Below are 22,468 nucleotides of genomic sequence, written 5' to 3'. Positions count from 1 at the left end.
CCTCAAAGCCCGCCTCCAGTGACACATCTCTTCCAATAGGCCTACACCTTCTAATCCTTCCCAAACAGTTCCACCACCTGGGGACCAAGTATTCAAACCTGATCCTGTGAGGACCATTCTCATTCAAACTACCACCTGGGTTCTGGGGATTTGAACTCTGGTCCTCACTCTTGCTGCTTACCTGGCAAATTCTTTAATCATTGAGCCATCTCTCTAGCCCTTGTTGTTTTTATTAACACATGTATAAAGTCACGGCCCACACATGATGTGTATAATGTACTTGGACCATATCCACCCTCCCATGTCTTCTCTCCTTTACCTTCCTGCTGTTCTTCCATTCTTATATGCACACATGTATGTACACATGTTGTTAACACCGTATGTGTGTGTTGGTTTTGTTTTGAAGCAGGGACTCATTCCAGCACAGGCTCACTTTGGAACTCACTTTATAGCCCAGGCTGGACTTGAACTAATAATCTTGAGCCTCCTACCTCAGCTTCTCAAGTGCTAAGATTGCAGGTGTGCGCCTCCACATGTCTATCTGCCTGTCTGTCTGTCTATCTATCTCCCACAAGGGAACGTATGTGGTCCGCGCCTCTCTAGCTTAATTTGCATCACATGCCATTCTCTTCTCTTCATTTTCCTTCAAAGATGTTATTTTGTTCTTCTTTCCCAGTGAGTAGACACCAGTGTGCATAAGCATGCCATTTCTTTACCCGTTCATCTGTCTCTAGGCATCTAGGCTGGTTCCATAATCTGATTATTGTGAATGGTGTATTGATAAGATTGGGTGTGCAGGCATCTCTGTGGGGGTGCTGACAGGTTCTTTAGGATGCGTCCCTAGGAGAGTACAGCTCACTTGTACTGTCAGAATCTCAGCTCATGGGGGACTGTCATGCCCTCTGTAGTCAGCGGCAGGTCCCCATCATACCACTTTGCTCAAGTTCATTCCAGTTGCTTTCTGTTTGAGTCAGTGTGTAGCCTGGGTTGGCCTTGAACTCACTACAATCTGCCTGACTTTGCTTCCTGACTGTTGCCACTACAGACACTCACCACCGTGCCCTAAAGGTTTTTGGTTTGTTTGTTAGTTTGGCTTGTCAGGCTGACATAGACTTGCAAGCGATCAGCGTGTGCTGCCACTGAGTCACACCCTAGCCCCTGGCTCAATTTGGAGAACAGTGACCTGTCTGCAGTTAACCACCCAAGCATTAGTTTGATTGGTCACTGTGGACTTGTGTTCCAGATCCCTAGCACAGTGCCTGGTACAGAGTAGATGCTCAATAAAGCTTGTCACATGAGTGACAGATGCCAGGAGTCCATGTGAAGCATTAGCTTCTTGCTTTGTACACAGGCTTGTAATGGGTGCTGGGGATGTGGCGCAGTGGGCAGAGCACTAACCTGGCATGCATAAAGCCCTGGGTTTCTCTTCCACCTCATCAACTGGGCTTGCGCACACCTTCGATCTCAGCATGTGGAGGCAGGAGGAAAGATTGGTAGCTCCAGGCCATCTTCAGCTATATGTAAGTCCAAGACCTCCTGGGCTACATGAGACTCTTGCTCACATTAGCAGAGTCACACAGGCAAGGAAGGCCACAGCAGGAGCAGAATGAGTTCAGAGTTTTGACACTTGGGAGTCCAGGGAGGCCCATCTGGGTCCCTCTCCTGTTATGTGACTTTGTGTCCCTTACTTACCCTCTCTGGGCTCTCTGTGTACATCAGGACTCCACAACCAAGACTGTTTAATGGTACATTTCCCATCCCACTCATTCTTTCACCCAGAAGGACCCAATGTGTGCTGGAAAATGAGAAGGAGGACTCTGAGGAATGTGCAGTAATCACTGCACAGGGCACTCTGTGTGGCTTGGCTGACAGGGGCCCAGAGAAGGACAGCCGGAGGAGCTGGGGCTCCTGGGCCTCCCCTCCCCTCAGGGAATAGCAATAGATACAAGGACTGGGGGAGTGCCCTTTTGTCCCGAGGGAGCAGAGTCTCTTTAGAGGAAAGAACACTGCGCTGCTGCGGTGACCAGAGGGAGGTGCCTGGGAAGATCTGGGGGAGAAAGTTCCAGCAGAGGGGACAGAGGTGAAAGGCTCCAAAATGAGCCGGGGTGTGGTAGCACACGTCTCTAATCCCAGCAGAGATTAGAGACAGGCAGAGGCAGGCAGGTATCTGTGAGTCTGACAGCCTGGTTTTCCTTAGCAAATCCTAAGCCGGCTGGGGCTACATATGGGGGGCCTGCAAAACAAACCAAAAAAGCCTTAAGATGCTCCTGCCCTGGAGTATGCAGAGGGTGTGTGTGTGGGGGGGAGGCCTAGGACTCCTGTTCTTCGACGGCATGCTGCCTTCAAAAGGGGCAGATACAGGCTAAGGACAGGAAAGTGACCGTCCAGAAGGAAGTGGCTCCAACAGAGACAAGGGCACTGGGCTAGGGGAAGTGGGTGTTCCCAGAGCCTAGGTGAAGTGAATTATTTCCTGGGCAGGGGGCTCTGTCCTCAATGACTTGCAGAGGTCACACTTTGGCACATCCTAGGGGCCCAGGTTCAACTCCTGATGCAAGGACTAGAGAGGTGCCCTAGGCCAGCACCATGTGACACAAGGGAGCCCACGGCTCACGAGGCTCAGAACTGGCTAGCCACAGTTCCTCCTAGGGCCACAGTGAGGAGTGTGTCAAAATGTGACTGAAAGCGGGGCAGTGGTGGCACACGCCTTTAATCCCAGCACTCGGGAGGCAGAGGCAGGCGGATCTCTGTGAGTTCGAGGCCAGCCTGGTCTACAGAGTGAGTTCCAGGAAAGGCTCCAAAGCTACACAGAGAAACCCTGTCTCTAAAAAGAAAAAAAAAAAAAAATGTAACGGAAAAAGCAGTAGGGTCAGCAGGTTTAGCAGATAGGTGCTTGCTGTCAAGCTGACAACTTGAGTTCATTCCTTAGCTACATGTGCCCACACACATAACACACAAAATAAAAACGTCATAAAGAGCAGGCCGTTGTCATCGTCTTCGGCATCACCACCTACTTTCCTGGAACCAGGCTGACCATGTGTCAGCCTTCTGTCTCCACACTGGCGAGCACCTTACTGAGGTAAGTGCCGCTCACACTGCTCCTCTTGCTTATGAAAAGCCTCAGGTGACCAGATTCCCCACCTAACACCTGTCCCCAGTGCTCCCCGTTCCTGCCTTCATCCTGATCACGAGATACTTCAGGGGAAGCTGTGGCTTTAAAATAATCAGAGAGACTCAGGTATGGTGGCTTACACCTGTGATCCTGACATAGGGGAGGCTGGAGCAAGGAAATCCTAAGTTTGACGTCATCTTCAGCCAACTAACAAGATCAAGGCCAGCCTGGGCTACATGAGACCCTGTCTCAAAAAAGAGGGGAGGTGTCAGTGAGATAGCTCAGTGTGTAAATTTCCTTGCCATGCAAACCTGGTGACTGTAGTGCAATCCCTGGACCCTATCTAAAGGGGAAAGTTGTTCTCTGGCCTCCAGATGCATGTGGTACAAACACCCACTACATCGCTCTCTCGCTCGCTCTCTCTCTCTCTCTCTCTCTCTCTCTCTCTCTCTCTCTCTCTCTCTCTCTCTCTCACACACACACACACACACACACACACACACTCTTAAAGTTTCTATTGTTGTGACCAAACACTATGACCAAAAAGCAAGTTGGGAAGGAAAGGGTTTTATTCAGCTAACACTTCCACATTGCTGTTCATCACCAAAGGAAGTCAGGACAAGACTCAAACAAGGCAGAGACCTGGAGGTAGGAGCTGATGCAGAGGCCATGGAGGGTGCTGCTTACTGACTTGCTTCCCCCCTGGCTTGCTCAGCCTGTTTTCTCTCTTTTTCTCTCTCTCCTCCTCTTTTTTGTTTTTTGTTTTTGTTTTTCTTTCTTTTTGTTTTTTCCTGGAGCTGAGGACTGAACCCAGGCCCTTGTGCTTGCTAGGCAAGTGCTCTACCACTGAGCTAAATCCCCAACCCCTTTTTTTGGTTTTTCAAGACAGGGTTTCTCTGCATATCCCTGGCTGTCCTGGAACTTGCTCTGTAGACCAGGCTGGCCTCAAACTCACAGAGATCCGCCTACCTCTGCCTCCTTAGTTCTGGGATTAAAGGCGTGTGCCACCATCGCCTGGCCAGCCTGTTTTCTTATAGAACCCAGGACCACCAGCCCAGGGATGGCACCACCTGCCATAGGATGGCCCCTCCCCCACTGGTCACCAGTTGAGAAAATGCCTTCCAGCTGGATCTCATGGAGGCATTCCTTAACTGAGGATTCTTCCTCTCTGATGACACTAGCTTGTGTCAAGTTGACACACAAAACCAGCCAGTACAACTGACCCCTTGTCAATCTGACACACAAATGACTAGTAAGCCACAACCCTTCCTTTCTTATTCATCCCCAAGATCTCACATTAAAAACATAACTTTAAAAGTCCCACAATCTTTACAAATTCAAACACACTAAATTTTCAGTCCCTTTAAAATAGTCAGTCTCTTAAAATCCAAAGTCTTAAAACTTGAAGTCTCTCAACTGTGGACTCCAGTAAAACATTTACTTCAAGAGGTAAAAACCAGTACACAGTCAATCAGGTAAACTCAAACCCAAATTCCAACCATCCAGTGGCTCAGGTCCACTCACAATCTTCTGGGAAGTTTTTTTCTGAGAGCACAGAGAAGCTGTGTTCCAGAGGCGGCCAAAGTTGTACCTTGTGCTGGCAGCCGGATTTGGTAGTGTAAGAGTCACCCAGATAGTAGTGGTTTTGAAGGCATGAAGGGGTCATGGAGAGCAGCTGAGGCTCATCACTGTGAGAGGCCAGGAGTGGCCATTGGTGAAGGTGCTGTTTCAGTAGCATTTGAAGGCCCAGGATTGAAGGGGTCATGCAGAGAATGAGGCTTGCCATGATGAAGAGAGCCTGTGAGAGGCTATGGTGAAAGCGCAGCCCAGCTGCAGCAGAGGACACCAGCATTTTGGAGATCAGTACATGGGATGACCACCAAGAACAGCAGTAGTGGTAGAGAGGAGCCTGCCTGAGCTGAGAAGACCAGCTGTGTTGTGAGCAGACAGTGAAGCTGGAGAAGTGACCCAAGCCTGCCTCTGCATTGCGCACCACCCAGCTTCTCAATCACCGCTAATTTCTTAGCTCCAGCATCAAGTATCCCAGCAAAACAATTTTGCTTTAGTAGTTCTGGTGTCTTGTTAATCACAGGTGATTCTTCAGCCAGCTGACCAGAACCACAGACTCTTAATTCAAAATAACGAATGGTCCTGATAATTATGAAACTTCCCAAGCCAGGCCTCCATACTCTGCACTGCTCTCAACATTCTTATCTTCCAAGCTCCCACAGAACATCCCACAGAGCTCTTAACATTCAATGCCTCTTCTAACCCAAAGTCCTTCCACAATCCTCCCAAAAACATGATCAACAGTCCGCAACAGCAATACCTCCTCTATGCTGGTACCAACTTGTCCCGCCGCCAGGAGAGAGAGAGAGAGAGAGAGAGAGAGAGAGAGAGAGAGAGGGAGGGAGGGAGGGAGGGAGGGAGGGAGGGAGGGAGGGAGGGAGGGAGGGAGAGAGAGAGAGAGAGAGAGAGAGAGAGAGAGAGAGAGAGAGAGAGAGAGAGAGAGAGAGAGAGAGAGAGAGCGCTAGCGCGAGCAGTTGGCTTTGTTAGTTTTCTTGATGGTCCAGCATGCCCTGGGGGTAGGGTTGGAGGGTTTCAGCAGGGAGGAAATATCACCGGGACTCCTGGGGCCTGCTGCCCACCACACCTATAGGGTACCCCTTCCCCAGGCCTAGGGAATATGAATCTGACCCTGGGGTCATGCTGAGGACCTGCTCTCCATTTTGACTGTGGAGATAGAGCATAGCACGCCTCTGTTCTTCAGTTTCCTCTCTGCGAATTGGAAGCAACACTCTTTATTAGGGAGACTGAGGCCCGCCTGTCGCAAAGTCAGCCAACGGAGAATGAATCAATTAGCCAATAGAAGAACAAAACAACCGCTTCACTCCTCCCTTGTTTTGATGTTTCTCTGTCTCTGCCTTTTCTTTTATCTCGTAGTTCCTGCAAAAACCCAGGCGCTTCGCTTATCTGGAGCCAAGGGCAGGTGGGGGCTGGACTTGTGCCCAGGAGGGGCGCGCGCGGAGACCCGACTGTGCCACTTTCCCGGGCACCGGACCGACGGCGGAGACCCGATTATCTACTTTCCCGAGCACCGGATCGACACTGGGCGTCGGCAGCCCGGCGCGGGGAGAACACTTCCTGCCCCTAGGCCGAGTCCCGCGCGCGCATCCCGCGCTCGTACCCGCGGGGCGTCAACACAAAGGTCCCGCCGAGGCAGCTGCGCTGCTCTCATCCCAGCTGGCCCAGGCCCGCGTTCCGGGCCGCGCGTCCATTGGCCGGGAGCCTCGGGGGCGTGGTCTCGCCCTACCCGACGGCCACGCCCCCTCCCCAGATATCTGCTTGTAGTCCGAGGCCAGCAGCGGGGACGACTCGAACTCCTCCACTCAAACGTGTCGCCAGGTAAGCTGTTGTTCTGGGACTCTAGGGAAGGGTGTGGTGGAGCACAGGATCCCCGGGAGCCGCGGGGATGGGCCGAGGCTTGCTCTGCTCTCCTGATCCCCCAATGCGGGGCCTTCCGGCTCTCCAGCTCCGCGGTGGGTCCCTTCCCGGACATGCCCCAGTCGCCCGGGCTAGTTTGGGGCGCGCGAGTTACTCGCCCTCCCTAAGGGGACACGGGTAGGTGTGGCTGCAATAGGAGGTATCCTTGCGAGACTTCGGGTAGTACTTACCGCTAGGCCACCTGTTTTGTGCGTGGGCGGCGCTCCCTCCTCTGTGCTTTCCGGCGGGCTGGAGGTGCTGGGGGATTCGCTGCTAGCTGGAGGTGGAGCGGTCCCCGAAGGGCCGGGCCTTGCTAGCTGCATGCTGGGCGACGGACGGGACAGTAGCCAGGCCGGGAGAGGGGGAGCCGCCCTGGCCCCTCGCGGTTGGGCCTCTTCTAGGGAGGAGGAGCGGCTGGGCGCGCTGGCTTGATGTTTGCGCCGGGATGGGGCGGGGGGGGGGGGGGGGGGGAAGGCCCTAGGGCGCAAAGGAAAACTTCACCCGCGCTGGCGGCCTTTACAGGCCGGAAATGCAAGGTTAGGTTTTGATTTTTATTTAAAAAGCCAGGCTGTGAGCCCACAGCTTTTCTGGGGTTGCAGCGTAGGTCTGTGCAGGGTGAACTGTAGATCAGCCTTCTCCTGCAGAGTCTGCGGTCTGAGAGGTGATGGTGCCTCTTTGCAAAATAGGAGACCGCTTCTGCCGACAGGAATATATAAATAACCTTTTCTACCAGAAAGAGGTGTGTGCGGGAATAGAGGAAGCTGGCTAGCCCAGGTGCCCGGAGAAATAGGAGCTGCTTTGACTCCTCCTGGCTATTCTGCTGCCCTCTTCCTATGGCCCAGCCTTGGTGCTTTTAGTCTGTTCTCCAAGCTGAAGTCAGAGGGAGTGTGAAAAATAATTGATTCATTAAGTCAATAGTGATGCCTGCAGCCCTGCACTGGGGAGGTGGAGAGGTAGGATTCAGGATTTCAGTGTCTTCCTTGGCTCCAAACACCAAACCGGTTAAACAAAAACAATGTTTAAAACCAGTCCACAAATCTGTGTTTAATTGTCCCATGTCTCCATTTTTTTTGTCCTGTTGGACTCAAACTTTTCAAAGGACCTTCTTTCTCTAGCTGCTTTGTGACTCTGGGTCCCTAAGTGATCCTTTAAGCCTCTCTCAGCCATCCCCTGCTCTGGGACGGGTCTCCTCAGAGTCTGGTCTCCCGTCACCGTCTCCTCTTGGGTGACAGCTTGGATGCCACCATGTGCCCTTACACCCTCCACTTGTCGTAACCCCCCCCCCTCCCCGGGTGAGAACAGAATCTTTTCTGTGTTGGGATCTGAGTAAGCGGTTAGGCTCTGCCTAGGCTTGGGGGGAACTGGCTTTCTCTTTCACTGAGTGCTAGGGCAGGAATTTGCTTTGTGCCCCATATCTGGCAGCTGTGGGAGGGAAGGGTTCTTCCATGGCCCTAGGGTGACCGTGCACACCATGGGGCCCACCTCCTGCTCCGCATTGTGGCGGCTCCATCTCTCCAGCTTCCAGCCACTGGATGCTGCGCGGTTCCTGTCCAAACTGAAGCAGGGAACTAGTGGGTCTAGGAGAAGATGGGAGAGTCAGGCTGGGAGATGAGGCAAACGGGGTGGGGGGTGGAGCAGAATGTTAGGGGGAGGAATTCAGGGCTAGGTTTGGTGGAGAACAGGGTCCACCTGGCCTTGCAGAGACCTAGGGCAGTGGTGGCCTCTGTCCCGTGGATGGGCGTTCCTGGGGGGAGTTCTTGAGGTGGTATTATTGGAAGGGACTGCTTTGGGTTCCTGTACTTGAAGGCGGGAGTTCCCCAGCTGGGCTGCTGGGGGGACTGGAGTACTCTCTCCTCATCCCCGGCTGTTTGCTCTTCTCTGTTTCATGGCCCCGCCCCTGGTATCCCTCCCTTCTCTTCACTTAGAATTCACTCTTCCCAGAACAATGGAGCAGCATGTGGCTAGCCAGCCTGGCTGCCGTAAACCTCAGGCTCCTTCTCTACCCCTGTGCCCTCCCAGATCCCTGTGTCCGGTTCAGCTGGTCAGTCTGTCCCTGTCCTCAGCCACGGGCTCTTTTCTGTTAGACTACGGCCTGGCGGGGTGGGGGTGGAGATGAGCCTTGCAATCTCCTGGAGCCCTGGCCCTCTGCATGTGCTGGGTGAGCGTGTCTGTCCATGTGTGTCCCCTCCCCCAGAGGGCCTGCCTCTTGGGAGCTGGGTAGTTAGTGGCAGCTGTGTCTGAGAGCCCCTTAGAAAGGCAGTCTTGGGGGTGGGGAGCAGCCCAGTGCTAGGGCCAGAGATCCTGCTTCCCAGCACCAGAAAAGCAACCAACCGACCCAGCTGACAGGCAGAGCCATGTTAACTCCGCCCACATCTGCGGAGTTGGAGTTTGCTTTTGGACATTGGCCAGAGATCCCTGGGGGCACTAAAGTGTGAGAAGCCCTGGCTGCTGAATCTATTGTCAGTTTTCTCATGGGACAGGGAAATGGTGAAGTGCCTACCTGTGAGGCTAGCAGGAAGGGGGAGTCTAATACCTGGTGCCCATGAACCCCCTATGACATCAGAAAAAGCACTGGCTTCCCCCTCCATGGCAGGGTCCCTGAAGTTCTAGTGGCCTGCTCTGTCCCTTTGCCTGAGTGACCTGAGTTTTTAACCCACCCCACCCCCACCCACCCCCCTGCCAGCAGTGGCCAGGCTCTGGGCTGGAAAGTGACCCAGTACAGTGCCCAGCAGTAGCCTTCCCTGGCCACAAACCCACACAAGATTTTAGACACCTCAGTGTGCAGAACAGGCTTCAGGAGGTTCTGGCCTTGCCCAAGGATGAAGCCTTCAGCTGCCCCAAGCTCATGTTCCTTGACTCTCCATTTTCTGCCTTTGAGGAGCCATAAATCACAGGCCTCTCACTGAAGTGTAAGCACCTCCCACACTCCTCGGGGAAGCACCTGGCTCCCTAGTGCCAGAGATTTTCCCAGCTGGGTGTGATGGCTCACACCAGGGGAAGCAGAGGCAGGAGGATTACCAGGAATTTGAGGACAACTTGGGTTGTGCAGTGTAAGATCCTGACTCAAAAAACTGAAAAGGGGGAGAGGGATGCACATGTTGCAAATTGGGGGCTTTTTTTTTTTCCTCCTTCTTCTCCTTCTTTCGAGACAGCGTTTCTCTGTGTAACAGTCCTGGCTGTCCTAGAACTTTGTAGACCAGACTGGCCTCAAACTTATAGAGATCCACCTGCCTCTGCCTCCCAAGTGTTGGGATTAAAGGCTTGTGGCACCACTGCCCAGCCTGGAAGCTGGGGACTTTAAGGCCAAGAGCACAGAAGGTGCTGGGCCTGGCCAGGGAGTACAGACAGGGATGGAGCACTAGTTTTGGGGATGGGCTGTAGAGGGGCTGAGGAGGCCATCCTGGTGCCCAGTTGAGCTCCCGGAATCTTCCAGAACTTGCTATAAGGCCTATGGAAAATTCCCTTCTATTTTCGGCTAGTGGCCCCCTTTGCCACATTTCTCAGGATAAGAGGCTGACATGCTCTCCATGCTGGACAGTCAGGGTGGGTGTGGCATCCTACCCCCAGGCCCTGGGCCTCTCCCTGGGCTGAGCTTGTCTGGCAGAGGGGTGTGTGTCTTTCCTGCCCGGTGTTGTCCCCCCCCCCCCATTGAGGGTTAGAAGGCTCTGGGTTTCTGCTGGTACATGCGGGGTGGGAGGGTGGGGGAGGGGGGGTGCTGGGCATGGAACACACAGCTAAGGATGTGGTTCAGTTGGTAGAGTGCCTGCCTAGGATCCAGGAAGCCCTGGATTGCATCCAGCTGGGCTACATAAGACTTGGTCTCAAATAAAAAAGGTGTAACAGAGGGGCCCAGGTGTTCCAGGCTCTATTCCCCCATCCAGAGTTTGTGCACACAGATGTGCGCACCCTGCCCCTACTCCCCACATATATATGCAGATGTGTGTTCCTATGATCATGTACATAAACAATACCCCCCCCACACACACACACACATATACGTGTAACATTACATAGGCACACACAGATAAACACATGTGTGTACCTAGTCTGGCAGTCGTGAGCACATCGTAGCCATTTCAGTTTGTCTCAGGCAGAGGCTCACCAGGGTCTAGCCCAGAGCCCCTGCAGGTAAGAGCGTCAGCCCCATCTCCATCTCCCAGGAGAGCACCGTGGAGGGTGGGCGCTGCCTTTTCCAGGGCCACACCTGGTGTTGCTGAGAGCAACAAGCTAGCCTGAGCCAGGAGCGGCAGAGGGAGCTGGGGCTGTTCAGCTACCCGCTCCAGACCGCTGCTGTGGGCTGTGTCCTGGTGTGTGTGTGTGCAGGGCCAGGGAGGCCTCCTGGATACCCCACCCCAGCTGCACTCTGCCCCCTCCCGGGGCCGTGGGTGGGCTGCCTCTGACGAGCCCAGCTTCCTTTCAGCCTCCTGAGTGGCTGGGTAGTGGAGCAGCCTTGTGGGCCTCCCCCGAGCTCTCCCAGCCCCCACCCCTGCCTCGGTCACTTCATGTCCGTGTTTCAGTGTCTTCCACTGTGTTAGGGTGAGTGTGGCACACAAAGGGTGCCCACGACCCTGGCCCGTGCCAGCCCCCGGGTGTCGAGGGACCCTAGGGTTGCCCTCAGTGTGGCGTCCACTGAAGGCCGTGGGCTTCCCAGGCCTCTCCAAGGAAGAAGCTGGATCTGAGGTGTGAGGGGACTTGAGCGGAGAGTGAGGAAGACCCCTTTGAGTCTTTTTACGTGAGCCTGGAGAGGTGGGCATGATAAGGGTGTCTGAGCAGACAGGCAGAAGGCGCAAAGCAGGGAAGAGAGGATGACCACAGCCATGGTGGTGCAACCTGCTTCCGGGTCTGGCCCCGCCCTCTGGACCTACTTCCTGCCCCACTCCTACAATGCCTCCCCGGCCTGGAACCACAGCCCGCCCTCTCCACACTCTGCTGTCTGTACCCAGAACAGCCTCCCTCTGTCTCTTTTCTTGAGATGGTCTCTAGCCTAGGCTAGCCCAGATCTCTCTAGCCCAGGCTGGTCCAGAGAAGTGCTCATGTTACAGGCAAGTACAAGCTTCTCCCACTGTTTTTCAAATGTCTGACTGTTTTTCATGTTCCAGGTCCATTTTGCACTCCTATCCCATTACTTTCTATCTTTTTTGGTAGCAGGCCTTTTGGCAGTCTGTGACCCCACCGCCTCCTCTGGTTCCAGGTTCTGCCCTGTGTCTCCTCTATCAGGTATTAGAAATGTTTGTTGAGTGACTTTGTGATTGCAGTTTACAGCAATGACCATAGCCAGTATTTGTTGCCTGCTTGTTCTGGGCAGAGCTGTACCCTCAGTGCTTGTATGTATTACTTCATTTCAATGTCATGATTTGTGTAAAGCTGCAACAATTCCCATTTCTCAGATACAAAAACTGAGGCCCTGAGAGGTTGAGTCACTAATGATAGTCAGCTGGGAGGTGGGAAGATCTGAACTCAAGTGTCCCTGACTGGGGTTGGGGAGGGTTAGGAGAGAGGCAGGGAGACTGGTTAGAAGCGGGAAGGGCAGCTCTCCTCATGCTGATGTCATCAGGTCCCCATGTCACCCCCTGTCCTGGGAGGCCTGGGTGGGGCCCACTCTCCCTCTCTGGGCCAGCCTTCTTCCCAGAACTCCCGGCATTGGAACATTCCAGGACTCTATGACCTGTGCTAGAGACCTGACCAGCAGGCCAGCAGCCAGGACCTCTTCAAGGTGGGGGCTTCTCTGGACTCGTGGTCCTGCCTGGCTGGGGCCACAGCTAAGAGGTCAGTAGGTAGCCATGTCACTTCTGGAAGGCTGGCCAGTGACATCTTTCCAGCCAGGCAGGACTGAGTCCCCAGAGAGGGGCAGGGCATGTGGAGGAGAAGTCTGAATCTTTGGGGAGAGAGGCACCCTTGCCTTGCATACCTTGCTCCCCCGAACCCGAGGACTCCAAGGTGGCGGGTTGGAGCTGAAGCAAGTGGGCCTTGCTGGGTAGAGCAGGTGAAAACTCAGCCCTGGGGCGGTGGAGTTACCACAAATGGGAAGAGTCTGGCCGTGAGCTGGCCCAGGGTACCTAGAGCCGAGGGCCTGGGGATGCAGCTCAGCCGGCACAGTGCTTGCCCAGTGTGCAGAGCTCTGGGTTCAATCCACAGCGGCACAGAAATGGACATGGCAGTTCACAGCTGTAATCCTAGCACTTGGAGGTTGAGGCCTGTGTGGGCTCCAGGAAGCCCGAAAAACAAACCAACAAAACAGGAAATCCAATTGTAGCTGGGTTGTTTAGAAGACAGCTCCTTTATATGACAGACCAATCACAGGGCCACACAAACCTGCTCGGGCCTGTCCCTGTCCCACTGGCTCCCTTGGCCCTGCTGGAGTGTTTGGCCTTGCTTGCCATCCCTGAGCAGATGTCAAAGGACACCCCTGAGTTTGACTGAGTCTGGAAAGGGGAAAGGACTTACCTAAGGGCTGACCCTAGGGTAGCTGTTCTTGACCCTGAGCCAAGCCACTGTCCTGGGGTCACTTGTGTACAATGGCCATGCTGCCCATATCCTTTTTTTTTTTAAAATATTTATTTATTTAGTGTATATGAGTGACCTGTCTTCAGGCACACCAGAAGAGTGAATCAGATCCCATTACAGATGGTTGTGAGCCTCCTTGTGGGTGCTGGGAATTGAACTCAGGACCTCTAGGAGAGCAGCCAGTGCCCTTCACCGCTGAACCATTAACTTAGCCCCACCCCCTTTTAATGCCGGTGTTGCTGCAGTCCAGGTCATCTCGAGCTCATAGCAATCCTTTTGCCTTACCCTGTCCCCACCCCTGGTTGCTGGGTCGGCCTGTAAGAGCCACTGCCTTCAACTTTTGCCTGAACTCTGTGCCTCTGAGGGGTCACTGAGGGAATGGATCTCATGGCTGGGAGCAGTGCGGGGCTAGGTGTGATTCTGCTGGGGGTATTCCTCCTCGGGGGGTATTCCTCCTCCAGGGGTATTCCTCCTCCAAGGGTATTCCTCCTCTGGGGGCCTTCAGTGGTAATCCACCTGGCCAGGCGCTCATACCAGCCCCTCAGGGAGCCACGCCAGGCCGTGAACAGCCCTGGGTGTCTGCAGGCTCCTGAGGGGGAGGGCTTGCAGGGTTGTGGGGCACAGCGGGAAGGGAATGGGGGGTGTTGATTTGTGCTTTGGGCATTGAAGTCCCCGCTGAGGGCACTGTCTCCCTCACAGTGTTTACTGGGTGTCTGAAGCATGCCAAGGACTGTGTTGGGGACATATAGGGGCTACCACAGGGAGTTGCCTGGCATATACCGCCCCCCACCGTGTGTGTGTGTGTGTGTGTGTGTGTGTGTGTGTGTGTGTGTGTGTGCGTGCGCGTGTGCGCGCGTGCATCCGTCCGTCCAGAGAATAACCTCCACTGTTAATCTTCCAGGTGTTTTTTGAGACAAAGTCTCTCACTGGGACCTAGGACTCCCTGATTAGGCTAGACTGGCTGGCCAGCCAGCCCTAGGGATCCACCTGCCTCTACTTTCCCAGTGCTGGGATTACAGGCACACACCACCATCTTAGCCTTTTAAAAGATTAATTAGCTGGGCCATGGTGGTGCATGTCATTTAATCCTAGCACTTGGGAGACAGAGGCAGTTTGAGGCCAGCCTGGTCTTCAGAGTGAGTTCCAGGACAGCCAAGGCTACACAGCAAAACCCTCTCTTAACAAACAAAAACAAAACAAAAAGAAAGATTTATTTTTGTTAACTATGTACATATGTGGTCTGTGTGTGAGTTTGTGCATGTGAGTACAGATGAAGGCTAGAAGAAGCGTGTCAGATCCCCTGGAGCTGGAGTTACAGGTGAACTGTCCGACGTGGAACTGAACTCGAGTCCTCTTCAAGAGCAGTAAGCACTCCTAACAGCTGAGCCGCCTCTCCAGCCCTCTACCAGGCTTTTCTATTATACATGGATTGTGGGGATCAAACCCGGGTTCTCTGCTTGTGTGATACGTGTTCTACTGATTGGGCTGTCACCCCAGCACGTGACCTGGCATTTTCTTACACGGTGGAGATGGAGGGAGGCCTGTAGTTGCTATGGGAGCCCAGCGCTGGCACCTGAGCCGACACCCGAGCCAAGGTGTGACCACAGACAAGGTGACCTGGAGTGAGCCTCTGGAGTCTCAGGCTGTGCCTTGTCTGGTCCTGAGACAGGACCCTGAGAGCCCCCTTCTCTCTGTAGGTCAGCCATGTCATCTGAACCACCCCCGCCGCCACAGGCCCCGACGCCGCATCAGACTAATGTCGGGCTGTTGGACACTCCTCGGGCCCGGGATCGCTCTCCATCCCCACTGCGAGGCAATGTGGTCCCTAGTCCTCTGCCCACCCGCAGGACAAGGACCTACTCAGCGTAAGTCTCAGGCTGGCCAAACACACTTCCTAAAATGGGGGCTGCTACCAGAGCGAGCAGGATCTATTCTCTGGGCATCTCTTGGAGAGTCCTAGAGAAGTGGCAGTGAGGAAACTCACTAGGGGCCTTCAAATCCAGGGGCTACCCTCCTCATCTGTGGGAGCAGCCGCCCCACCCCACCCCACCCCCGTAGTGATAAGCTGCTGGGCTTTAGCCACAGAGGCCTCTTCCCCAGGAGGCCTTGACCTCCTCGGCTGTATGGCGGGGACAGTGCCTGGCTATCCACTAGTCGGTGTAGAGTTTAAGCCCTGTGAGTGGATGCTAAAGCTGTTACTAACAGTTTTGAAGGGATGCTCCCAAATACGTTATCTCAGCCCCCTGTTTCCAGATGGACAAACAGGCCTGAGAAAATGTGCCAAGGTTATCCAGTCATTTCTACACTTCTGTGTGGACGGCTCCCAGGGGCGTGCACAGAGCCTGTGTGACTATACATGGTGGCCCTAGCCAGGTCTCCCTGAGGCACAGCCGGGAGAGTGGAGTGGGTGGCTACTGTATGGAACTAATGGGTGTCCCCTCTCATCTCCCTCTCTGTCAGGACGGTGAGGGCTTCACAGGGCCCTGTCTACAAAGGAGTCTGTAAATGCTTCTGCCGGTCCAAGGGCCACGGCTTCATCACCCCGGCTGATGGTGGCCCTGACATCTTCCTTCACATCTCTGAGTGAGTTCACTGTGGCATATCTGGAGGTCTAGACTGGGGGTAGAGGGGGTGTGGTCCTGGCCCCCTGCTGTATAGGACAGTGTGATTGGAAGGTGCCAGGCTTGAGGGTGTATGAGGAGTGTGCGGCTGACCACAGTTCGTGTGTGACAGTGATTGGGCATGTCTGTGACTGGCATGGGGTCTTGGGTGTGTGCCCACTACAGATGCCGGGCGCACGGTGACGACGGTGCTGGGCCTGGTATGTGAAAGCAAATGGTTCATGGTGGGTTGTGAGTGTCCTGTGCCTGGCCTGTGGGGAGGGTGTCCCTGGGGTGGGGAGTGTGTTGGCCTCCTCAGGGGAGTGGCCTGGAGAGGCTGGGGTTGTCTGTTTCTTCTGCTCCAGGAAGGAAGCTCAGGGCTGGTCCCTTTCTCCTGCCATTGCTCACTGAGGCTCTTCCTTCCTGCCTGGAAGCTTGCAGGAGTCCAGGGTGTGGCCCACAAGGCCCCCGGCAGCCCCTTCCCTGTTTGGCTCCTGAGCAGCTTTTGGGTTTCCTGGGAACTCTATCCAGACTTGCTTCTTTGGCCCAAGCACCCAGCCCGCCCTGATTTCATTTTGGCTGAACTGGGGACTGAGTCCAAAGCTAGGCAAGTGTCCTACCAGTGGCGGACACCCTGGCCACACATTCAATCTCACTCAGCCAGTGGGACCAGAGCCTTTTTCCCAGAAGCCCCAAGTCTGAAGCCATGGTTTGAAAAAGAGGGTGGTGTGCACCCCTCTGCTGTGACGGAAGTTCTATCCAGCTCTCCTCTGCCACCCCAGCATGCTTACATACCAGGCCCGATGCAAAGGCCCCGTAAGCTGGGTATGGTGCTGGATGCCTGTGATCCCAGCACACAGAAGGCAGAGGTAGGAGAGTTGGCGACAGTTTGAGGCCAGCCTGGTCTATACACTGAGTTTCAGGCTAGCCAGGGCTACATAGTAAGTCTCTAAGAATAAAATAAAATCTCCCTAGCCAGCACAGACCTGAGATAGTTGCTGGATGCATTTTACATGTGTATGAATGCATGCATGGGTATATAATGTCCGTACTACCTCTTTCCAGGAAGGATTTCCAGTGATTCATAAGCACACACAGTACAATATGAAAAGTGACTAGGAGGACGCATAGGGTGGGGCAAGCGTGAGTGATGGAGATTCTGTGAGATGTCTAGGGTCTACTGTTGGAATGGCTACAAGAAGCTCCCTGGTGACCATTTCAAAGAGGGAAAACATTGATTGCTGGGAGAGTCTCGAATCAGAACAAGTCACTTCCAGGGCATGTTGGCTGACCCTGGGGCTTAGGATCATCAGGATGCTGCCCTGGATGTGAGACCATGATCCATCCCCTAGGAAGTCAGGAAGCCTTGCAGTGACTGATCACAAGAGAGAGACCAGTTCGGGACTTAGCTTGAAGCAACTGGGGACTTTTCTCCACTGCTATTTATTCAGCATAGGCGGTTTTTTGTTTGTTTGTTTGTTTTCTTTTCTTTTTGGTTTTTGAGACAGGGTTTTTCTGTGTAACAGCACTGGCTGTCCTGGAACTCACTCTGTAGAACCAGGCTGGCCTACTCCACCTGCCTCTGCCTCAAGTACTGGAATTAAAGGTGTGCGCCACCACTGCCTGCCTAACATATGTACTTTCATGTGCTAGGCAAACTACTCTGCCGTTGAGCGGTATCCTCAGACTCTTTTTTTTTTTTTTTTTTTTTTTGAGACAGGGTTTCTCTGTGTGGTTTTAGAGCTTGTCTTGGATCTCGCTCTGTAGACCAGGCTGGCCTTGAACTCACAGAGATCCGCCTGGCTCTGCCTCCCGAGTGCTGGGATTAAAGGCGTGCGCCACCACCGCCCGGCTGATCCTCAGCACTCTTATGACAAGGTGTCATGTTGCTCATGACGCAACTACATGACCTCCTAATGTAGTTGAGTCTGGCTTTGAACTGATACTACAGTCCTATATCCATCTCCCAAGTGTTGAGATTACAGGTGTGTGCCACCATGCCTGGCTCAACCTTCTTTCAAAAACAACAACAACAAAAAACCCAAAACCTTTTAAATATGTGCATTTATTATTTATTTTGGTTTTTCAAGACATGGTTTCTCTGTGAAACAGTCCTGGCTGTCCTGGAACTCACTCTGTAGATCAGGCTGGCCTTGAACTCAGAGATTTGCCTGCCTCTGCCTCCCAAGTGCTGGGATTAAAGGCATGTGCCACCACCGCCACCCGGCCGCATGTATTTATTTTTATAAATTGTTTTTTCATTTTATTAATACATATGTATGTATGTATGTGTAGGCATGTGTATACCATCATCCTAGTATGGAGGTCCAACACATACAGGAATCCGTTCTCACCTACCATGTGTGTTAAGGGGATCAAATTCAGGTTATGAGGCTTGGTGGTGAGCAGCCTTACCCTCCTCCCCCAGTTCATCTTGCTGAGCTCCTCTGTACTCTTTATCTTGAGACATGATCTCAACTAAGTTGGCCAGCCTGGTCTTCAGTTCTCTCTGTAGGCCAGGGAGACCTTCAGCTTGCAGTCCTCTTGTCTCAGCCTCCCAGGTAGCTGGGGTTACATGCCCATGCTGCCAGGCTTGGCTTGTTAGGCACTTTTGTTTGGTTCTGGAAGCCCTGGAACCGAGGGCAGTGTGTAGAGACAGCCAAGGAAAGCTGGTCTGAGTTCGAGTCTCTGGCTTTTCCACCCACATGCTCAGTGCCGAAACATGAACATCCAAGTGGCTGGGCTGTCTTAGCTTCAGAGAGGAGCTGCTGGGGCCAGGACACAGGTGGGTAGAAGGGCAAGGAGGCACTGTTTCTGGAAGGACTGAGTAGCTAGGAAGATGGTGTCCATCCTAGTGTCCCAGTGAGGAGTCTATGGGGCTTGTTTTCTGTGGGCACTGACTGGTTGTGTGTGTGTGTCTGTCTGTCCGTCCGTGTGTTTTCAGAGGCCAGAGGTCAACATTGGTGTCTTCTATCATTCTCCACCTTAGTTTTTTCTTAAAATTTTATGAGTGTTTGCCTGCATGTATGTAAGTGTACCATATGTATGTCTGGTGCCTGTGGAGACCAGAAGAGGGTGTAGGATCCCCTGGAACTGGAGTTACAGACAGTTGTGAGCTGTCAAGTGGGTGCTGGGAATTGAACCCAGGTCTTCTGCAAGAGTAAACAGCAAGGGCTCTTAAGCATGCCATCTCTCCAGTCCCATCTCCACCTTTTTGTCGAGACAGGGTCTCTCACTGGCCGGCCAGCACCGGGCTCCTCCTGACTCTGCCTCTCCAGCACTGGCCAGTTCACTCCACCATACCTGGCTTTTTCACATGGGAGCCGGGACCAGACTCAGGCAGGCATTTTCTAGACTGAGCCAGTTCCTCAGCCCTGATGACTGCTCTTTCTCTCCTGCAGTGTGGAAGGGGAGTATGTTCCAGTGGAAGGCGACGAGGTCACCTATAAGATGTGCTCTATTCCGCCCAAGAACGAGAAACTGCAGGCTGTAGAGGTGGTCATCACCCACCTGGCACCGGGCACCAAGCATGAGACCTGGTCCGGGCATGTCATCAGCTCCTAGGTCCTGCAAGAACCCCTTCTCCTGGGTTTGAGGGAGACTTTGGGGGAGGAGGAGCAGGACACCCTGGATATAACACTCTGCCACACAAGATGGGGCCTCAAGGCGGGCATGGCCCCTTTCAAGCATTTCCTGGAAGAAAGGAGTTGTGGGTAGACAGGGGGTGCTCTCAGCCACTAGCACAGCCTTCAGCCATTGCAACAAGCTCTCACTGTCTGAAAACATTAAAAGCATTTGAAAAAGAGAGGGACCTGCGGTGGCTGAGTGGAGAGCGTGCAGCCCCAGCCCAGGGCGGGTGGGCCAAACATGCTATTTCCCCAAATGCTCCCCCTAGGTCAAGCAAGCCCATAAGGACTCCTCCTGGACTAAAGACAACCCCCCCCCACATCTGTTTGGCTCCCTGAGGGGTGTCACCAGCCTATGAGGCTCCCCATGACCCAATGCCCATCTAACTTGGGCCCAGGTCAGATCCATCTTCTGATTGTCAGCCTGACTAGTTCAGGCTTATGTATGCGGGGAACTTTCCAGGGACTTTGCCTCTTAGTGTCTTTACAACAGGTGTGTCTCCACCTTCTGGGAGAGACTCCAACCCTTAGGAGCTCCTGCTCTAAACAGCAGTCTGGGGCTCAGCTGACCCCCACCCCTGGGAATGCTGGTCTTTTCTACTTGTAGGTATAAGGTACTGTTCCCTGTAGCATTAAGCCTATCTTAAGCCAGTGCTGAAGCGAGCTGTGGGGGCGAGGAGGCGGCCTCTGCAGGAAGAGCTGTCGAGACGGGAGGGGGGTGGTGCATGTCTTGTAATCTTTGCACTTAGAGGGCTGAAATAGAGTTCTAGGTGCCACCGGAGCCTAACCATACCAGAGTGAAAGCAAAGCTTCGCTCAGAGGGGTCATGCCTGCCGTGAGGCCCCTCTTGTGTGATAGAGTGTTATATCCAGCCTTTTTATTGATAGCTAGGGACAATGGGGTGACAAAGAAGGCTGTCAACCTCAGGGAGCCTTCCTGGGTCCTGGCAAAGTAGCTTTGGAAGTCTGTTCCATAGTCAACAGACAGGCCCCAAGAGAGGCTCTGGGCCGTCAGCCAAGCCTGGAAGGGGAAAGGCACCTTTGACCTAGTAGAAAAAACACCTGCCAGTATCCCAACAACAAAGAAAATGGTCAAGCTGGGTAGTGGAGGTAAACTAGCTGTACAAGACTCTTGCACATTTAGCCACTTACTTTTTGTTTGTGCAAATGCATGAGGACAACCTGTTCCGTTCCTCGGGTGCTAGCCATCCTTTAGGAAGAAAAAGTAGGGTCTGTCACTGGTCTCGAACTCAGCAGACAGGCTCGGCTGGCTTCTGCCTGGCCCAGCTTCCCTGCTTCTGGGACTACTCAAGTGTGCACCATCACACCTGGCTTTTTCTGGGGCTTGAACTCACATCCTTCACTCGACCCTCTCAGCTGTGTTCCTGACCCCCGTGACTGTCCGAAAGCCATTGACGGTCATCAGAGTTCCAGCCTTTGTCCCCTCGGGATAGACCCTCATCCAGAATTAAGACATGCTGATGTCTATAGTGCCCCCAATATCAAAGAAGCCTCTGGTCTGGACCACTGGGGCAGTATTGGTACCCCTGTTCTGACGAGATCTCAACTCTGTTTCAAAAACCCATTACCCAACTACTTCTATTTTTAAATCACAACTAAAGCCAAAGCCAGCCACCAGAAAGAAGTATAAAGATCATTTCGTGTGAAACCCATCTCTAGTGCTGCAGGCAGGGCAGACAGGGCGCTGTGGGGGTTGAGCTAGTTAATATGAAGGTATGAAGGCAACCTGTGACCCCAGCAAGTGGGAAGGCATGAAGGGTGCTGAGAGTTTGGGGACAGCCTAGGCTGTAGAGCAATACAGTAAGGCCCTGTCTCAAAACAAACAACAAACCAACCCTAGAACACCTTGCAGGCAGAGGCTTCAGTGTAGCTCACTGCAGTGCCTGTTGGCATTTCCAAGGCCCTGGGCTCCCCCAGCACTGAGGAAGGGGGAAACTACTTAGCATTGGTCAGAGCTGTCTTAAGCCTTGCTTCCCCATCCAAGGTCGTCTACTTCAGCGCCTAATGTTACAAGGCCGTCAGAGCCAAGTTCTGGGGCTTTTGCTAGCAGTGGAACCCAGAGCCCTGCACATGCTGGCCGAGTGCACACAACAGAGCTCCATTCCCAGCCCTTGTTGTTTAGAGATGTGATCATGGACCTGCTAGTGGGCCCTGCCCCCACTGAGCTGGCGCCCAGTTCTGCTGGCAGGATGGCCTCCGGATTCTTTTGTCTCTCAGTCCTTTGTAAAGGGCTTTTCCTGTATGGTCACATCACTTCGGCCTCTAGACTGTTCTGGAACTGCAGGGTTATTGGTGTTAGAAGAGACCCCCTCTCTTCAGACAGGAGTGTCAATTTCTAGATCAGAAAGGACCCAGTGCTGGTGATGGGGCAGGAAAGAACAGATGCCCAGATCTAGACCTGTGACCCCATCAGCTAACTCTTCCTCAATAAAGTTTGCTTTGTGCAACAAGCTGAGCTGACTATAAAGGCTGTGTGCACACTTGTGCCAGTGTGAACCTGGAAAGGTTCTACTGGAGGACAGGGTGCCCCCCCCCAAGCAAATGGCTGACACCCTCTGCAGCATGTTTAACTGATGGAGAAGTCCCTTCATTATCCAACATAGGAAAGCTGAGCTCAGGAATGGATGGGGCTTGTTCATATGGTGGGTTGTAAGTAAATGCTCTGTGGCGGCACTTAGGATGTCACATAAATATGTCAGAGAAGGAAGGGTCTTGGGGTTCCTGAGGCTCCCCAGGGACTATGTAGAGAACCAGAGATGGGGCTGCCGCTCATATAGGTCCAGTGGGTCAGAAGGGCACCAATGAGGCCACCAGCCTTTGTGGGGGAGGAGTAGCAGGTTGCTGACAACCCAGGGTGACAGCCCAGGGTGGCGTGGTTCTGCCAGGGATGGGATGTTGCTGAATCAGTGACTCCCAGTGGCTGGGGAAGTAACCAGCCTATCAAGCCTGTTTAGGGAGAGGCCGGACAAGATGAGGTGACCACAGTGAATGAGCCTGGGTTTCTCCAAGTTGTCTGGTGTGCTGTGGTAGGTGTACTTAGCCTGGGGTAAGGAAGAGGAAGTGATTCAGTGTTTCACGTGCTTAGGAGCGAGCATACCTGAATTTGCTCCTCAGTGCCTGTCTTCC

General features: G+C 53.5%; 1 protein-coding gene across 7 annotated transcripts; it reads left to right on the top strand.

Annotated features, from left to right (window-relative positions):
* Positions 1-5,618: 5,618 nt before the first annotated feature.
* Carhsp1 (calcium regulated heat stable protein 1) lies at positions 5,619-21,792 on the top strand. 7 transcript variants are annotated; one of them, XM_037201465.1, is made up of 6 exons: positions 6,410-6,514; positions 11,738-11,809; positions 14,348-14,460; positions 14,794-14,961; positions 15,557-15,679; positions 19,098-21,792. In XM_037201465.1, exons 4-6 carry the CDS (start codon positions 14,801-14,803, stop codon positions 19,258-19,260), a joined length of 447 nt encoding a protein of 148 aa, XP_037057360.1. In that variant the 5' UTR covers positions 6,410-6,514; positions 11,738-11,809; positions 14,348-14,460; positions 14,794-14,800; the 3' UTR covers positions 19,261-21,792. The 7 variants fall into 7 exon arrangements, with proteins under 7 accessions (XP_037057359.1, XP_037057358.1, XP_037057360.1 ...); XM_028872870.2 differs by lacking the exon at positions 14,348-14,460; XM_028872871.2 differs by lacking the exon at positions 14,348-14,460 and having other exon boundaries at positions 6,422-6,514; positions 11,741-11,809.
* The last annotated feature ends 676 nt before the right edge of the window (positions 21,793-22,468 follow it).

This window comes from Peromyscus leucopus, chromosome 8b, assembly GCF_004664715.2.
Source record: "Peromyscus leucopus breed LL Stock chromosome 8b, UCI_PerLeu_2.1, whole genome shotgun sequence".
In the NCBI taxonomy this organism is placed as follows: Eukaryota; Metazoa; Chordata; class Mammalia; order Rodentia; family Cricetidae; genus Peromyscus; species Peromyscus leucopus.
The sequence above is the reverse complement of the archived record's forward strand: the minus strand, read 5'-3'. Positions and strand labels throughout refer to the sequence as shown.